Source organism: Panthera onca, chromosome A1 (assembly GCF_046562875.1).
Source record: "Panthera onca isolate mPanOnc1 chromosome A1, mPanOnc1 haplotype 2, whole genome shotgun sequence".
In the NCBI taxonomy this organism is placed as follows: domain Eukaryota; kingdom Metazoa; phylum Chordata; class Mammalia; order Carnivora; family Felidae; genus Panthera; species Panthera onca.
Genome location: NC_138339.1, coordinates 8,370,236 through 8,389,407, shown reverse-complemented (window position 1 = coordinate 8,389,407; position 19,172 = coordinate 8,370,236). Strand labels below are relative to the sequence as shown.

Below are 19,172 nucleotides of genomic sequence, written 5' to 3'. Positions count from 1 at the left end.
CACAAGTGGACCCTGAGGCCCAGAGAGGCTACTCATCTGATCTGAGATTTGAACCCAGAGCCATTTGTCTCCAAAGTCAGGGTCCTCAAACGCTCCATTGCACTTTCCTCTGTGCTTCTGTATCTTTCCTGAACTTTCTACAGAGGCAGTGGCCGAATGAGGTGGATTTTCTAAAGCGTGCAGGTGCCCAGCACCCTACAGCCCACCCACACCCCGCCCGGAAGCGTGGTTTCCCTCATCCAATGTGGTCAACCCATTCTTGTGATGCGCGCAGACACCCCCTCTGGCCGGGACGACCCTGTGCATTAAGTCCATGAGATGTGAGCTAACAATAAGAATGCTTGCTGCATGGACCTTCTCTGTGTCCAGTGAACAGGGACAGGAGGTAAGGACAAAGAGAAGAAGGGAAATCCATCAGTCACACGATGGGATCTCTGTATGGACAGAGCACTAAGCTTAGAGTAGCTTCTGGAAATACGCGTCTAGAGGGAAAATGAAGATTCCCAGGTCCTGTTGAAACAATCAGTAGCTTTCCCAATGGATCCTGAGTGTCTGTAGAACACATCGTTCACGTCTACGCCACACTCATCCTGCACACTCAGGACTTGGGCTGACAGCCTTCTGTAAGTAGCAGGGGTTAAAGTGCTGGCATCTGGGCCAACAATGAGCCATGCATCTGTGGGTGGAACGTCATCTGGATAGAAGTCGTTTGAGAAGCCCTCAGAGACCTGGACCCCCACGCGTCTCTAGGACGGACTCAAGAGGATCCGGCCTGGCTAAGGATTTGTCCCAAAGTCAGATGCTCAGTAGGTGTGAGCAAGGGAGTGACATGGCACCACTCCTGACCCCGAGCCTCAGTCGTCCCCTTGAAGATAAGGTGTTAGGAGACCAGTTTGAACACAGGCTCAGACAGTCTCTCCCAGAAAAGTACCTTTGCTCGGGCCCTTTAAAAAAGATCTACAAACTCCACATACCAAATCCGGAAGGAACTGGGTTCCAGATTATTTCTCCTTAGATTTAGAATTTTATTTAAAGCCCTTGAGTCGTGTTTTATTTCCCTTTAGACAGACTCCCCGGACAATCATCTGTTCCTTAGACGGGGGACACGCCTGTCCTGAGGTGGCCCTGCCCGCCGGGGACATCCAGCCTTCAGCTGTCCTCTGTGCGGAGCGCGCCGGAGCTTTGCGGCCCTACAGCCAGCAGAAGGACCAGCAGCGCCATCTTGTGGGAGTGCTGTGGGCCGCCCAACAACCTTGACTGTCAGTCTTTGAAGAATGACATTACAAAGAAATGCAGTCAAGGAAGCTGTTTCCTTCTGGTCCCCAGCCATGCTAATTATTATTTTGGTGTCTAGAAAATTAATAACCCAAATAAATTAACGCCAAGCCAGAAAGATATGTCAAGAAAAAAAAATGGCTAGGAAGGGTTTGTTTCCCATTTACTGGGAAATATATATATCACCCCAGGTGGGGATATACTTTTCCATAAACTCCATGAGAACACAGGTCGTGTCCTTCCCATGACTCAGCTCACATGTCACCTTGTCGGGGTCTGCGATGACCCCCCCCCCTCCTCTAAGAAGAGCACCCTGTTCGTCACTGTCCTAGAGCTGGTCACCATGTCTGCTTCTGCGCCTGCACCCGGCCTCTGGAGCTGGGTCACCCCCTGAGGGGAAAGCCCTGCTTTGTGGCCCCAGGGGGCTCAGTCACTGTGGCCGAGGCTGAGGCGTGTGAGAGATATGGCAGCGCCTGGGGCCACAGAGGAGCCCTCACAGTCATCTGCGGTCGGGTGCACTGTGTTTCCATTTGTGGGGCTGCATTTGGGCGGGTCCTGCCTCTTCCTCCCCTTTTGACTGCACGCAGCACCCCGGAAAGTCTCTGTGGTCTGGGAGCAGCATGGTGCCTCTTGTGAGCAGCCCGCAGATTAAATTGGGGGGGGGGGGTGGCTTCTGTCGTGCGTCCTCGGGGGAGGCCTCTTCTCACAGAACTGTTAGCTGCTTATTGGAAAGTGAAATCAAAACTCTGACACAGCCTTCTGGGCCTGAGTGTTCATGTAAGCACTGCTCCCTGACTCACCAGACAACTCTGACTGTTCGGGAGATTTTTAGGGAAAATCCCCTTCTGGGCGCACACTTGTTTTCTTACCAGGAAGGAGTATCACACGATGACTCGCTCCTGGGTCCTGATATAGCCTTTTCTGGATGGTGCTGGGTTACCACTGACCCCTGCCAGCGTCCCGGCCAGTCTTCCTTCCATCCTTGTCTCCTGTTCTGGGACCGGGAGCTGTGGGTGGAGGAGAGGCTGGTGGCCTCAGTCCTGAGCATTTCAGATCACTTTCTACCAAGTCTTTTCTGTCACAAAACCCGTCACGTGTCATCACGGTCCTTGGCCATGCAGCCTTCAGACAAATTACTTAACCTCTCTAATTTGTCATTCCTTCATCTGTAAAATGGACATGGTAGTTCCTGCCTCACAAGTTTGAGGGGGTTAGATACAGTAATTCTATGTAAAGCACTTAACTCAGTGCCTGGCCCGTGGTAAGTGGTCAATAAATAGTAGCTATCATCATCTGAGATCATTCTCATCCCTTAGAAAAATTAAGAAACAACGCGCTACAGGCTTTTATGACCCCATCTGTATACAGACATCTCCCTCTGATATTTTCAGAGTGCATTTACGTGAAGAGGAGAAAATACTTGCAGAGGATAACAGTGGCCTTCCTTGAACCCAGACCGAAAGCACTAACATGAAAATAATTCTGTTAAATAGAACTCTCCAGCAATGCCTTTGCCGTGATTTTGACTACTTGCAGTGGGATGGGTGACTTGACTGGATTCCCAGTCCTACTGATCACTGTGTGTGTGTGTGTGTGTGTCCCCATCCCAAAATGCTCCTACACAGCAACCAAGCTACCCTAATCTCTGCCAGCACACTTGGGGAGGCATAGACCAAACGCTCATGTAGGCATAGAACATCACCAGCCGTTCACAGAAACCTAGAACAGATGCTCCCCGGAATTAAAGGGAGGAGGAGGAGGAAGGACCCCATGTAAGCAGCTAGGAAAGCAGGGTTGCTGCAGAGCAGTGGATACAAATCACGCCCACCATGTTGCCTACCGATAGCAGTCCTGGGAAGCTTAGCGTTTTGGTCCTTGCCAGGGAGCCCAGAATCATTTCCCCGGGCTGCGCTGCTCTCCGTAGCTTTGAGGAAGAGGAGCATCAACGTTCCTGGACCCGGTAGGCATCCTGCAGAGGCCTGGGCTGCTGGGGTGCATCTGGAGTGTCGGTGTGGTTCAGGGCAAAGGTCAAGAGACCACACTGGAATGGAAGTTGTGGGGGAGGGCCCCAGACAGTGAAGGAATTTACAGTCCTGTCCTTTAGCCTGGGAAGGGGGTGTCCCCGAGGCTTGTGGAAGCCCTCCTCAAACATCGAAGGCCTGTCCCGCAGAAGAGGCCTTGGTCGTGGGATGGAGCCCCAGATGGTGCAGAGGCCTCCCCGAGGGCACACAGGCTCACGTGTGCAGAGCCGCGAGGGCGCGGGCCAGGGCGGCCGTCCACGGGGAGGAAAGCTGGATCAGGTCGCCTCCTTCCCGGCCCTAATGTCCAGGGCGGCTGAGTCTCTCCTGGCAGAGTGGACAGAAAACGTCACGTCTCCCGAGGCCTGTACTGACAGTCTAGGTCGTGAGGTCTTAAGACACACAAAAAGAATGTAAAGTGATCTTGACGCTTTTTCTGTGGATCCCATGTTGGACTGTCATTTGGATGTGTTGCGTTAAATTAAATATGTGGCCATTTATTTCAATAATTGCTGTTTTAGATTTTTAGCAGAGTTTTGAAACCATGAATGGTTTTCTCACCCCTGGGGACTTTTATTTAAAGACGAGACCAGAAAACCCAGTCCTGGGGGCCGTCCGCCTTCCACGGGGACGCTCGTCCACCACGCATTCCTGGCATCTCGTCCCCTGTCTGGGATGCCAAGGAAGCATGGAGCTTGTTCATCAAGGAAACTTAGGAAATAAATAATGAGATCTGTAGTTCAGGACAGAGGACCCTGTCGAGACTGTGATGTGGTCCTGAACAGGTGAGCCTTGGAAACCTCTGTGCATATTTGGCAGCTGCTTAGGGCAGGTGTGAGGAAGTTTTGGAGTTTTCTGCCAATACATAAGAAACCGTTTCTGGGGCGCTAATCCCTGCTAATTCCGCCTCGGTCGCAATTCCTTTAAGTTTAGATGAGTGTGGTTTTTAAAAACTGGAAAAGCCCGAGGATGTGGGGAGGGCAGGAACAATATTTTTCACTGTCTCTGTTTCCTGAGAGAAAGTAATGTTCATCTTCAAAACAACATCTGTCAGAATGATTCTCATCAGATTAAATAAATCCTCAAAGCCGCGATCACAGTTTATAGAATCTTGGAAATGTACGTTATGCTGTGCATGGAGCCCTAATGGAATTTAAAATATGTGTGTTTTTGCGAACACAGCTTTGTAAGCAGACTCTTACCGGGGTTTCTCGGTGGTGAATTTTCGTTTAAGCTACCACATCTCAAGGAGCTTAGAAAGTGTTTCTACTAGACAAATGTAACGAACAATCGTTTACCAGTTTTGAGATTCTATTAATTGTAGGTGGAAAAAGACAAAGAGCCAGGGGGCCCTTTGGCCAACCCTGATGAAAATCCGCAATACAGTCTGTGCCAGAAGAGGAGCCACGTGGAACTAGATGTCACCGTTGGGTAGCATGGGAGAGGTCAGCCTTCGGTCATCTTGTCACAGGCAGCTGCCGTATGTCCTTACAGGTGATTATAGCCTTTTTAGTATCAGAGAAGGGAAGAAGATTTCCGGGGGGCGTTTTGTGTCATAAAGACCTTGAACGACTGATCGATACACATGGACACGTAGTATTCTGTGCTGCCGGAAAGCATATTCTTACATTGGTCTGCTAAGTCTAAAATACAGATTTGAAGGGGCACGTGCACCCCAGTATTTATAGCAGCACTATGGACAATATCCAAACTCTGGAGAGAGCCCAGTGTCTCCATCGACTGATGGATGATAAAGGTGTGGTGCATATATGTATACGTGGGGGGGGGAATACTACTCGGCCGTCAAAAAGAATGAAATCTTGCCATTTGCAACCACGTAGATGAAACTAGAGTGTATCATGCTAAGCGAAATACATCAGAGGAAGACAAATTACCTTATGATGTCGTTCATAGGTGGAATTTAAGAAACAAAACAGACGAACATATGGGAGAGGGAAGAAAAAAGAGGGAAACCACAAGAGATTCTTAAATGCAGAGAACAAACTGAGGGTTGCCGGCCGGGGAGAGGGGAGGTGGGGGGGGATGGCCTACATGGGTGATGGACATTAAGGAGGGCACTTTCTGAGATGAGCACTGGGTGTCGTATGTAAGTGATGAGTCACTGGCTTCCACTCCTGAAACCAATATTGCACTGTATGTTAACCAACTAGAATTTAAATGAAAATTTGAAAAAAAAATTAGTTGCTAAGTCTAAACAAGACACCACTTTTCACACATTAGGATGGCTACTATCAAAAAAACCCCAGAGTAGAACCAGTATTGGTGATGTGCAGAAACTGGAACCTTGTGCGTTGCTGGGGAGAACCTCAGCGGTGGAACGTCCATGGCAAACAGCTTGGCGGTTCCTCAGAGCCGACCACGAATTACCGTATGACCCAGAAGTTCCGCTTCTGAGCATGTACACGAAAGATTTGAAAGCGGGGACTCCAACAGATCCTATTAGACCAGTGTTCATAGCATCATTAATCACAAGAGCCGAAAAGGTGGAAACAAGTCAAACGTCCATCAGCAATGAATGGAAAAACAGAACATGACCTACCCATATAATGGCATATAATTCAGCCTCAAAACGAAAGCAGTTCTGGGGCACTTGGGTGGTTCGGTCGGTGGTGAAGCATCTGACTCTTGGTTTCGGCTCAGGTCATGATCTCACGGTTAGTGAGTTCAAGCCCTGCATCAGGCTCTGAGCTGACGGTGTGGAGCCTGCTTGAGATTCTCCCTCCCTCTCTCTCTCTCTCTGCCCTTCCCACGCTCCCTCTCTCTTTCAAAATAAATATAAACTTTAAAAAAAAAAAAAAGGAAATTCTGCTATGTGCTACAACCTGGGTGAGCTTATGCTAAGTGAAATAAGCCAGGCATAAAAGGACAAATATTGTGTGATGCCACTCATATGAGGTGCCCAGAGTAGTTTGAGTTCTTAGGACACAAAGTAGAACAGCAGTTGCAGGGGATGAGGAAGGGGGCTGGGAGAGGAGGCTGGGGAGGGGGCTGGGGAGGAGGTGGGGACGGGGCTGGAAGAGGGGGTTGGGGGAAGAGGCTGGGGAGGGGACCGGAGGAGGGGTTTGGGAGAGGAGACTGGGGAGGGGGTTGGGGGAGGAGGATGGGCAGGGGGTGGGGAGGGGGTTGAGGGTTGCTGGTTACTAGTGTCTCCTAAGGATGCCGAGAGCCCTGCAAACGGGTGGTGGCGGTGGAGGTGGCTGCGTGACATCGTGAATGTATTGCCACTCAGTTGTACAGCTGTACGATTTACAGCGGCGACAACGGTGAATAAGTTAGTTGCTGAGCTAACTGGGATTTTAAAGCAGACCGGGCGGGGAGGGGAGAGTGCACACCGTCTTCGGGAGCATCGTTTACCTGCCGCTGACGAGAGCCAGCCCGGGCCCGGGGCTCCCCTGCAGGCTAGGTAAGAGTGTGCACGTACAGCACATTTCTTGAATGTGTTGTTAAAACTTAAAACAGTGCAGGGGCGCCTGGCTGGCTCGGTCGGTTAAGCGTCTGACTCTTGATTTTGGCCCGGGTCCTGAAAGCTCACCGTTGGTGGGTTCGAGCCCCGCACCAGGCTCGGTGCTGCCGGTGCGGATCCTGCTTGGGATGATTCTCTGTCCCGCTCTCTGTGCCCCTCCTCCACTCACACTCTCTCTCAAAAATAAATAAAAAACATGGAAAAAACCTACCTAAAAATCTGCAGGGCTTTTCCCCTTGTGGCTTCCGGTGCTGTATTTCTTACCAGCACCGACAGATGGAGACGCGGGAGCACAGGGAAGCCGGATGAAGTCTGAGGTCTTCACCGCCGCTTCCGAGCCGGCTTAACTGGATGGAATATGCCTGGTTTTGGCTGCGCCCCAGAGTCTGCTCAGACCGAAGCCAGCTTGGCGCCCCTGCTCCTCTGCCCAGATCGGCCCTCTGGGTGCGCAGAGGGCGACTTCCTGTCCCTTTGAACAGGGGGTCACAGGCCCCGCACCTGGCGGAAGGAATGGGGCCTGCCGTGGCCAAGACGTAGGGGTGGTGTGGCTTCAGCGGCTCCCTGGGCCACACCCCCTCACCCCTGCACAGCTCTCTCGGCAACCCCGTGGGCCCGTGCCCGCCGGTATGCCCGGCAAGAAGCCTGTGATACGCGTAGGCACGATCAGTGCCATGTACTTCTTAAGACAACACCAAAAACCAAGGGCTGGAAAAGAGGATATTTGAGTTTTTAATTTTTTAGTATTTACTTACATTTTAATATTTCTATTAATATGGAATGTTAATGTTTACTTCTGCAATTTGGGTTGCCCACCGTTTCCGGATTCCTTTCCAAAGGGGCCATGGGGTATATGCGCCCATCACCTGTTCCCTCTTCTCACCCCTAACCAGAAAGTGGTTCCTGAATTTCAGCAGAATGTTTCAGAAACTCCCCTCCCTCCATTGCAACCCTAAAGAGCCATTTTGTACAGAATATACATGCTGTAAGACATCTGGGTGGCTTAGGACGCCTGGGTGGCTCAGTCGGTTGGGTGTCCAGCTTTGGCTCAGGTGGTTGTCTCATGGTCCGTGGGTTCGAGCCCCACATCCAGCTCTGTGCAGACAGCTCGGAGCCTGGAGCCTGCTTCGGATTCTGTGTCTCCCTCTCTGTCTGCCCCTCCCCCACTCCAATCTGTCTGTCTCTCAAAAGTAAATAAATATTAAAAATTTTTTTAAAAGTCTGGTATACAGAGCCACCAGCACCCGGCTGTCTTCCCACCCATCGCCCGGACTGTTCTCAGAGCGTATTTCTTTCCTCTGAGTCCAGCTTGCTTTTCACGGACACACTTTCCCTTTATGAGCCGAATCCAACAAGCCATTAAAGCCCAACAGCTTAAGTAAGGACTCGTCAAGGCGCAGGTGCCTCCGGAAGACGGGGGTCGGCGAGGGGAGCGCCATTTTGCACACCATCCTCAGGTTCTGTGCCCACAGCCCCTGCACACCCCCTAGGGAGTGAGCCGGGCTGGGGGCACTCTTATTTCGGGGTCTCTGTTAGTCCCCAGAGTCGCTCTGGAAGCTCTACTGTCGTGAGGGGAGGTCTCTTTGAGAGACTCACCTGGAGGGGAGCCTGTGGGAGTCAAGATTCCAGGCACGGCCGCTCCCTCCCTCCATGTGCATTTTCTGATGCTGGGGCTGGACCAGGGCCATTAGTGACCTCTTAGGATCATTGACACACATGTCCCGAGACGTTCTCAAGGCAAGGACTGGAACCCACCCTCGTGTTTAATGTGGGAGACTCACAGGGACCGACTTGCATGGAAATACCCAGACTTTGAAGGGCACTTCGGAGGAGGGTCAGGGGGCCATCGGGTGGAAGCGGGGACCCCGTGTTGGGGCTCCTAGGGTCTGGAGACCCTTCCTCCATGCACACAGGGGAGCGGGCGCTGATGACCAGATCCCAGGAGCCACGGGCAGGGACTGCCGTCCGGAGGGGGCCGGGCGTTCCAGGGGTTCAGGACGTGGGACCCACTGCAGGCTGGCACTCTGCCTGTGACAGGCCACCTCCTTTCTCCAGAACCAGGTGCTACTCCCCCAGGAGTGTAACCTGCTGATGTGGCTGCAGTTTCCTTATAGTCTGGCTCTGGGCGTAAATGTGCATCTGTGTGTTTTATACACACAGTCAGTTAGAATTACACGTGATTTTAACTTTTTGTCTTGTCTGCTTTTGTCCGTTTTTCAATAACGAATGTATACATACACGTATAGAAAGAGACAGGGAGAGAGAGAGAGAGAGCATATGTGGGCTTTTTTTAATACTTATTTTTGAGAGAGAGAGAGAGAGCACGAGCAGGGGAGGGGAAGAGAGACAGGGGGACAGAGGATCTGAAGCAGGCTCTGTACTGCCAGCAGAGAGCCCGATGTGGGGCTCGAACGCAAAAACTGCAAGGTCATGACCTGAGCTGAAATTGGACACTTCACCGACGGAGCCAGCCGGACGCCCAGGCATCCGTGTTCTATATAGATAATGGCTCACGCTTCCTCAGCCACCTTTTGGGGCTCACTTTGGACCAGGGAAGCCACTCTACTGTGTATTTACTCTGACTAGATTCACTCTCTGTGGGTGACTTTCTCACCCAGTTCTTGCTGAGGGGAGGGAGCTGTCTCTACTGCCTTTAAGAGCCTTGGCTGAGGTTACAAAGCCAAAAAAAGTGGAGATGATTCAAGCAATCATACACTCTTGGTACAAAACAATGGCGGTGCCTCCCTGGAAGGTGACGCCGTGTGATTAGTTGACGAAATGGAACCGTCCCTACTTTAGGCTCTTCCCAGATTTTTATTTTTTATCTGTTTTTAATTTTTTTAAGGTTTATTTAATCTTATTTTCGAGAGAGAGACAGAGCACAAGCAGGGGAGGGGCAGAGAGAGAGGGAGACACAGCACCCAAAGCAGGCTCCAGGCTCTGAGCTGTCAGCACAGAGGCCGACTCGGGGCTCGAACTCACAAGATCATGACCTGAGCCGACGACTGAGCCACCCGGGTGCCCCTCTTCCTAGATTTTTAAAGGAACATTCAAAATGTAAGAAAGTTTTATGGTGCCAGGACCATATTCCTTTCTAAAACATTTATGAAATGTTAGAATCCAAATACGCTACGTGGGGGACTCACACTTGCGTTGAACTCATTCATCTCTGGTTGGCTATTGATCCTGTAGCCAAATCATATGTGTAATAAAAGAAAAAAAAAATCCAACCCATTTAAGCACACAACAAAAGCGAAATAAAACCAGTCACGTAGGGGACGTTCCTGTGCTGCTTAGTAAGACTTGAAGTTTCTTAGTCTCATGAAGTGACAGAAATCACTTGGGGAAATTTGGGGTATTTTAGCTCAACTGTTAGGGATACAAACAGTGAACTTACCGAATACTGGGACTTTTGCCTGCGGCAAAACAAAGCTAAGACAAGTGGTTTCCTTCCCAGGATGCCCGGCAGAGCAGGTGGGAGGCGAGCTGGGCAGCTCACGGGATGGACCCCCCTCTGTCTGCCCAGCAAGGCCGTCCACCCACCGGAGCCGCCCGCACCCCCCGTTAGTTACCCTCTCCCTGCCAGGCTGGCGTTGTATTCACCTCCTGCTCCCCGGTCCCCTCACCTCTGGTGGAGGCATTCAGGGGGCGCGCAGCTGTATACTCCCTGGAACTGTGTTCTCATGTTTTTAAATGACGTGCAGCCACTTTTGAAAATGCACAGGAGAGTGTATGCTAACGTGAAAGTGTGCTCGGCGTATCCCAAATACAGAAAACAACCTGACTCTTTCGTAGGAAGTTTAATATGAAAACAAGTGTGTCTGTCCACAGAAAGAAAGACAGGATGGATATCCATCTGTTAACTGCGATCATTTCCACTTGGTAGAATGACAACTGACTTCAGCACGTTTGAACTTGTGTGCGCTTCCGCAATGCACAGTTACTGCTTTGGTCCTGTCCCCCACCTCCCCAGTCTTGCTGACAGGTGGGCGGGTTCAATATGACTTGAGATGTTAAGAAATGACAGTAGCTTCTCAAGGACCCTGCATTTTTAATACTTGGGTCTCCTAGGGGCCAGGAGCTTTTGCATCGGCTCTGGGATCTCGCCCGTTAGAAGCTGCCAGAAAGAAGCCGCGGACCTTGCGAGGGCCCCGGAAGAATGCCTCCTTAGTGGGGGTCTCCGAGTTCAGCCCAGGGTGACCCTGTTTCTTCCCTGCCTCGGGAAGCACCTGTGTCCATCGTCTCTTGAAACAGAAACACCTGGGCTTGCCCCAGCCTCAATTTGGGGACAGCCCCCCGAACGACAACAAAAGAAAGCACAGGACTCACCTGCTGCCTGCTGGTCTCCCGCTCCTGCCCGAACTCAGCCTCAGGAGAAGGACCCCAATGGCCAGCGGGGGGTGGGATGCGATACTAGAGGAGGTCGGCTGCCCCTTCCTCCCTCCTCCCGGGTCACCGTCTGTTACACTCCCCCAAACCCACCTCCTCCAGTTCGCGCTGCCTGCCTCCCTCCACTTCCGTGAGCTGTTCCCTGAAATCGCCTTTTCCCTTCTTGTCTTGCAGCCCGCCCAAACCAACCGTGTTCATCTCCGGTGTGATCGCCCGGGTAAGAGCCTTTCCGCCAAGCCCTCGGTGCGCTGTGGGACTCCTCCTGTCTTTGTTAGACCCCATTCGTTCATCTGTCGGGGCCCAGAGGCCCCTGGTCCAGAGGCTGTGTCGTGTCCGTGGAGCGCTTCCACGGCGAGCACTGTGTGGCGAGCACTGCCAGCAGGGCTCACACAGAGGAGCCGGAGCTGCCTGCCCCCCGCCTTCCTCGTGCTCCCCCTTCTCTTTCGACTCAACCAGGGTCAGCTGCTCCCCAGCGAAACAAGACTTAATAAGAATCGAAATAAGAGTTAGCTGTTGTGACACATGAAAATGACATGAAATTCACATCCCGGTGTCCGTGGATGCGGTTTTAGCCGCACGCGGCCACACCCATTCATGCGTGTCCACACTGCTTTCCTGCTACAGTGGCAGCTGAGCCACGAAGCCCGAAATATTTACTGTCTGGCCCGTTACCACAAATGTCTGCCGCCCCCAGACTAAACTCACGGGTGGTTTTGCTGCACCCTTTACTTTTCAAGAGCCCCACTTCTGGTGAAACCCAACTTTAAAAAAAAAATTTGTTTTAATGTTTATTTTTTGAGAAAGAGAGAGAGTGTGTGTGAGCAGTGGAGGGGCAGAGAGAGACAGAGACAGAATCCGAAGCAGGCTGCAGGCTCTGGGCCGTCAGCACAGAGCCCGACGTGGGGCTCGAACCCCCGAACCGCGAGATGGAGACCTGGGCCGAAGTCGGGTGCTTAACCGACTGAGCCACCCAAGTGCCCCCCAACATTTTCCTTTAATGACCCAGCAGCACACTCTCCTTTGAGGGAGGGCACAGCAGTGCCAACCATAGCCCTGTGGCTCACAGTACATCCAAGCCCTTAGCACGTGAGGACTTAAGAAAATGCTCTTGCTGGACACAGCTCACCACGGAGCCCCAGGACCCCGGGGGACACACAGGTGGCTCCTCAAATACACAAAAGAAAATTAAATGCTGACACAAGGCCAGAGTCACCCATGGTGACAGCTCAGCCCCTGCACATCAGGGCTCCAGCCTGCTTGCCGTGGTCTGGGCCCCAGCCACCATCACACATGCACTGTTGTCTCAAGAAGGCATTTCCTCCCCGACAAACAGCCGGGTGCCTTCTGTGAGACTCAGCAGGTTGGATCTGGCTTCATCTCACGGCTTTCAGCCCTGCCCTGGCTGTGTCTCCTTCCCAACAAGTGCCCTGACTCGGCCATGGCAGCAGATCAGAATTAGGACACTGGATTTGGTTCTGTTTTGTCCCTGGATGTAGAGGTCACAGTTCTCGCAGAAGAAAGCCACCCAATACCGGCTTAGTCCTGAGCGACTCGTATGGAGACCTGAGCTCATGGCAAGGGGGGCAGACAGCATTATCACCCTCTGGGTGCCCCCCTCAGCACCCCAGACAGCTTCAGGACCCCCACGGTCCCAGGAGACAGCCTTCTACCTGCCAGCAGGCTCCCCAGCCCACTGCCCACCCTACGGGGAAGCCAGAGGACGTGGGGTCGGGGGCTTTGGTCTTGCGTTACCCCGCTGTTCGGTGTTGGTGAGCTGGTGCATTCTGTCTCCTGACAGGGCGACAAAGACTTCCCGCCGGCGGCCGCCCAGGTGGCTCACCAGAAGCCCCACGCCTCCATGGACAAGCACCCCTCCCCGAGAACCCAGCACATCCAGCAGCCTCGCAAGTGAACGGCGAGGCCCCAGCGCCCCCACCAGCAGTGCCTCGATATCCCGACCTTTGGTATTTCCCCGGCAGAGACAATTGGCGTTTTCTTCAACCCGCTGCTCCCCTGGGAAATCTAAGACAAAGTGAAGCGCCCCCGTCCTTTGCCTTAAATTTCCGTGTCTGACACTAGAAAGGATCTGACCCCAAACCTCATTTGCAGGGAGTCCTGGTTGATGTCGTTTGAGGGTCAGCGTGCCCCTGTACGTGCCTTTAGCAGAACTTGCCGAGACCTAAGTGAAGTGTTCAAAGCCCAGCTTTACTTGTACGTCAGCGGTCGTCGAGGGCGCAGATTTGGGAGGACGAGATTAAGGCTGGAGGGAAAGTGGACCATTTCATGCTTTTTAGTAACAGGACAACGCGTCTTAACACCTAGGGGACGCATTTCAGAATCACAGGGGCGCGTTTCAGAAAGGCAGGGCAAGGCAGGCTTTTGAGAGTGGCACCAGCGTTACTGAATTCTCCTTCCCGTGTGACAGGGGGTCGCTGTAGGGGGACACCAGGTACTCCTGGGAAAAGCCAAAGAGAAGCTCCCGTCTTTGAAATGGCTTTTGAATCCCAGGAGCCACCTTCTGGAGAAGGAGATCGTAGACAGTCTGTGCAAAGGGAACAGCTCCAGAATGTGATCTCCGTGTGCGTCCCAAACCCGGCACAGCCCCAATCCAGACCGCCTCCAGCGGGGCAATCAGGCAAACCTGCGTTTCTCGTAATCCCCTCTAGAGCCGCTTTTGAGTTCTAGAAGTGACCACCGACCGGGGGAGGAGTAGACGTAAAGCTGGTTCTGGAACACCAAAGCAAGAACGTTGTGGAAAGAGCAGATGAAACTCTGCCTAGAAGAAGGTAGAAACACCGTGTTCCACGTGAGCTAGAAAACACCTGTCAATCCCACTGCCCTGAGTTTCTTCTGCCCGTGTGCGGTTTGCCGGGCCCGTTCACCTGCGCGAGCCGGACGGTCCTACTCTTGCAGTGCGTCCTTCCTGCCCGGAGCGGCCCTGGAGGGCTCTTGGGCTCACGGCGGTCGAGTGCTTTATTGTTCCGAAAAGCCAAAGGGCCGGTCCACTCGGATGCTGTGCCGTCCGGGCCCTGACCGGCCACCGCCGACGGCCGTGTTTGCCGGAGGCCAGCGCCGCCGGCCGCCCGATGTCCTTACCAAAGCCGCACCTGCCAGCTGGGCACCGTGACCTCATCAGACCCGCCCCTCGCCCTTCCCCGAGGGGGGAGCCCAGCGCTGCTTCACCTTCTAAAGGCAGGTTTGCTTTCTCTGCTCGCTGATTTGCTGAGGGCCAGCGAATAACCCTCAAGGTGCCCTGTCATCACATCTAGTATTTCTTAGCCGCGGAGATGTTGGTATCATGGGGCTTGCAGGGCTGCAGACTAGGGGGGGGAGGGCGTTGGGGGGGGGGGGGAGCTGGCTGGTGGGGGGCATATGTCGCAGAGCACAGTGAGTAAGCAGCCACCTCCCAGGGCTGGGTCAGGCCTGGGCGGACCATTGTACCATCTGCTACAGAAATTAAGACGCATCCTTTTCCTTGATACTTTTTAGTTTTGCGGCCCCAGGGTGCCGAGCTGTTTCCCAAGGTGCATTTTTTTCTCGTGTACTTTTAGCTACTTCTGGCATGTAGCCCTGGGCTCTAAATCATTAAACGCAAAATATTTTCCTCAATGAGTTCAATTGTTAACCTCAAGATTATTAACGATTGCAATAAAAGTCCCGCATTTCTTCTCATGGTTTGTTTTTTCTTATATTTCAGAGATTTTTTTTTCTTTTACATTTTACAGGGGCTCCCCGACGCTTTCACTAGAATCAGGCACATGCCCACATTATGGATACTTTCACAGATTGTTGCCCAGACACAAAGTCGAACCTCTGGACAGCTGACACCTTGAGTCTCATCAGCTACTTTAGAATGTCTGAAAATGGGAAAGCTTAATGCAGCTGATTAAAACATATTACTTGAGCCCAGCAGCTGGCCCTATGCTAGGGAGGCCCTTCAGGACAGACTTAAGAAGGAATTAGTAGTAAGCCCAGGGGTGGCTGTGAGCAGCTTTTGGTGAAAAAGACATTCACCTTTCTCCAAAGGTCTCCGGGAACCCTGTGCGGAGGAGGAGAGCACAACTGTTTGACCCTGGGATTGAACTGGGACGGTCCCCTAAAGTTTCCCCACCCGGGGCCTCCTCCTCCCTCAGGTGAGGACCTGAGTGTCAGGCATCTGACAGGCCAGAGTTGGCATCTCCCAACCAGCCTGGCCTTTCCTTAGCCCTCGTGTCTCCTCTGGAGCTGCTGTTTGCATTAGCACATTCGTCTTAAGAGGCTGGGAACAAAATGAGGGTCTCACGTATTTAGCGTCACCGGGCAGAGAGTCGGGCTCTGTAAAACGCTGGTGGACAGAAATGCAAAACACACAACCAACATGGAACAGAATTGTCCCAAGGCCTTTATTATTAACATCATTGTGACCTACATTTTCCCCACATCATTGCCTAACAAAGTACCACAAACTGGCTGGCTTGAAGCGATGGAAATCTATTATTCCATGGTTCTGGAGTCTAGAAGCTTGAAATCGAGATGTCAGCCCAGCCTTGCTCCCTGGGAAGGCCCTGGGTGATGCTCTTTCCCTTTCTGATGGCTGCTGGCATTCCTTGGCGTGCGTTGCTGGTTCAGCATAAATCCAATCTCTGTCCCCGTCGTCACATGGTCACCTTTTCTGTGTGCATCTGTGTCCACATTTCCTTCTTCTGAGGACACCATCATTGAACAATGTCCTTAGACACTTGAACCACTGAATGGTTCCCCCTAATCAGTATGACCTCATGGAAAGGAATTTGATCTGCAAGACCCTATTTCCAAATAAGGCCGTGTTCACAGATGCTGGGGGGTAGGACTTGAAAATAGCTTTTGGGGAATCACAGTTCAACCCAGAGCATCAACCATGTGCTGAAAAGCCAAGAAACCTCCCTCCCGGCTCACACTGTTTGACTATTTTGTAAATCGCTTTTTTGAATAAACTTAGCTGTAAGAATGCTTTACCCGCTGCAGATTACCGGCCAGGGAGCAAAGCCTGTCTGCAGGTGGCAGGGGAGAGGCGTGGGCATGGTTGGTGCCTCCAGCCGAAGGAGGCTGTCTGTCCCCTGGTCCCGGCTTGTGAGGCTACAGCTGTCTCTGCCCATGTCTTCAGTCCAGAGCCACATGCTTCCAGATCCCACATCTTCTTCCCTATGAGAGTTTTCCATCGGTGGCGGCTGTCCCATTTCACAGACAGGAAGACGGAAGCCCAGTGCCCAGTGGCAAAAGCCATGGTCAGCAAACATTTGTCGAAGGGAAATATACAAATGGCCACCAAGCACATGAAAAGATGCTGGGGATCATTGGTCACCAGGGAAACGCAAATCAAAATCACAGTGAGGGACCACCTCGCACCCACTAGGAAGGCTAAAATCAACAAAGTCAAAGGACAGCAGGTGTTGGCAAGGATGTGGAGAAATCAGAACCCTCGTGCAGCGCTATCGGGAATGTGAAATGGTTGCAGCCACGGAGAGAAATGGGAACATACGTCCACACGAATGTGTGTACACAAACACTCATTAGCGGCATGATTCTTTTCTTTTAATGTTTATTTTTGAGAAAGAGAGAGAATCCCAAGCAGACTCCAAGCTGTCAGCACAGAGCCCCACGTGGGGCTTGAACTCACGAACCGTGAGATCGTGACCTGAGCCGAAGTTGGACGCTTAACTGACTGAGCCCCCCAGGCGCCCCTAGTGGCATTGTTCTTAATAGTCAAAAGGTGCAAACAACCTCGATGTCCATCGACTGAAGATAAACAAAACGTAGTATACCTGTACAACGGAATATTTGGTCATAAAAAGGTTAAAGGCAGACGAACCTTGAAAACCAGGGGCGCCCGGGTGGCTCAGTCAGTTCAGCATCCAACTTCGGCTCAGGTCACGGTCTCACGGTTCGTGAGTTCGAGCCCCACATCGTGCTCCCTGCTGTCAGCACAGAACCCACTTTGGATCTTTGGATCTTCTGTTCCCCTCTGCCCTTCCCCTGCCTGTGCTTTCTCTCTCTCTCTGTCTCTTTCTCTCTCTCTCAAAAAATAAACTTTAAAAAATGAAAAGAAAAACGTTATGCTCAGTGAAAGATGCCAGGCACAGAAGACCATGTATTATGGGGTTCCGTTCATAGGAAAGGCCCAGACTAGAGAATATCTAGAGACAATGGCTCTTGGGCTGGTGGGGGCAGGGAGGACAGGGAGGTGGGTGAGAGCCAAAAGGAACAGGGTTTCTTCCTGAGGCGATGAAAATACTCAAAAGTCAACTGAGAAGATGCTTGCACACGTCTGTGAATATGCCAAACCAGAATTGTGCGCTTTACTTTAAGCCTATTTACTTATTTTGAGAGAGACAGAGACAGCGTGAGCAGGGGAGGGGCAGAGAGAGAGGGAAACAGAAAATCCCCAACAGGCTCCACATTGTCAGCAAAGAGCCCGACGCGGGGCTCAAACCCACGAAACTGTGACCCACGACCTTGGTTTGATGAGCCGAAACCAAGAGTTGGACGCTTAACCAACTAAGCCACCCGGGCGCCCCTCGAATTGTGCACTTTTTTCAATGGACAGATTGTTGGTGTGGGAAGTGTATCTCGATAATGATTTTTTTTTAAGTCCGTGTTAACGAGTGGCAGAGCTGAGCCTGGACTCCAGATCCTCTGACCCCAAGGCCACGGCCTCCTCAGCATCGGGCCCCACTCTGCGGTGCTCGCCGGACCGAGGAACAGAAATCCCACGCAGAAAGGGAGCTGCCAAGACAGGACCACAGGCGTGGCTGGATGCTGAGGGCACGAGGAGGGGACCGTGCGGCCGTCGGGGGCCTGGACGGCATGATGGGGCAGGTGCCATCCTGGAGAAGAGGTGAGGGGAGCGGCAGACTGTGTGGGGCCTCCGTGCAGAGCTGCTGAGCAGGGCTTCGACAAGGAGGGGCCGAGGCGTGTGGTGGTGCCAGGGTGGGGGTGACAGTGGGGCCTGGGGACGGAGACAGTGGGCACGGGCTGCTGGGGACACAATGGAGATGTGAGCCCAAGGTGCCAGGCAGGCGGAGAGAGGCAAGCTGTGTACGCAGAGAAAGGGGTTTTGCAATTTTGCAAGAATACGAAAAAATCATTGATACTGGTACATCTATGGTCATATTAGATACCAGTTTCATTAGATAGCTGGTTAATACCAGTTTCAAAAGAACAGAGCCCCCAACATGGGCAGATGGTGCTGGCAGGGCGTGGAGGTTTTGGATAGCAGGGACAGAAGACTGCAGAAAAGGAGGGCCGGATCAGTGCCAATCCAGGCGGTGTCTGGGATTAGAGAGGAGGCCAGAGAGGCTCGGTTAATGATCAGCACAGCAGGGAGGGGTAGAGCCTTAGGACCCTGAGGACCCCCTAGGACAGATGTGACCCAGAGGTCAAGGAAGCTTGCATTGGCCCCTAGCTCCTGCCTGCTGTGCATGGTGCTCTGTTTGGGCTCATGTCTCCCTAGTACAAAGCTCAGCCCCTCGACTGGTTTCAGCAAGAAATCCCCCTGTGACTTTCAGAAGTGTTATTGGGTTGATTCAAGACACAAGAGGTTATGGGGGGCACCCACGGAGCCAGAGTCCTGCGGTCTCCCCTGGTGTAGAGAAGCAGACCCCGCCCGCCCCCCACCCCATCTCTGGGCCCTTCTGGATCACCTGCGAGGCCCTGGCCTGGTCTGGGGAGATCAGCTCCCCACTCTCAACACATCCCCTCCTGTGCCAGTCCCTCTCTGGGTCCAGGGAAGAAGACAGGGACCATATTACACCCTGTCCCGTCCTCAGGTGCATGCCGGTGGCACCAATGCCCATCCACTCGGGGGCCCGCCTCGACTCCACTCTTCAAACCACGGTCCGCCCCTGATGGAGCTGTGCCGGCCGTCATCGGAGCCCAGAGCAAGCGTGGGCCCTCTGAGGTCATGTGCCACTCTCCACTCCGTACCTGAGCAGTTCACTTTTCTTCTCTGGGCCTCGGCTTTATCACTGCCAAAGGGAACCTTCCTGAACTTC

At 52.6% G+C, this 19,172-nt stretch overlaps 1 protein-coding gene across 1 annotated transcript in view; it reads left to right on the top strand.

The window, feature by feature from the left end:
* Positions 1-14,835, top strand: part of DAP (death associated protein) — a 62,823-nt gene extending 47,988 nt beyond the window's left edge. Inside the window, exons 3-4 of the mRNA XM_078444382.2 lie at positions 11,338-11,380; positions 12,962-14,835. Coding sequence (XP_078300508.1) covers positions 11,338-11,380; positions 12,962-13,075 — 157 coding nt within the window. The 3' untranslated portion in view covers positions 13,076-14,835. The remainder of the gene's footprint in view (positions 1-11,337; positions 11,381-12,961) is intronic.
* The last annotated feature ends 4,337 nt before the right edge of the window (positions 14,836-19,172 follow it).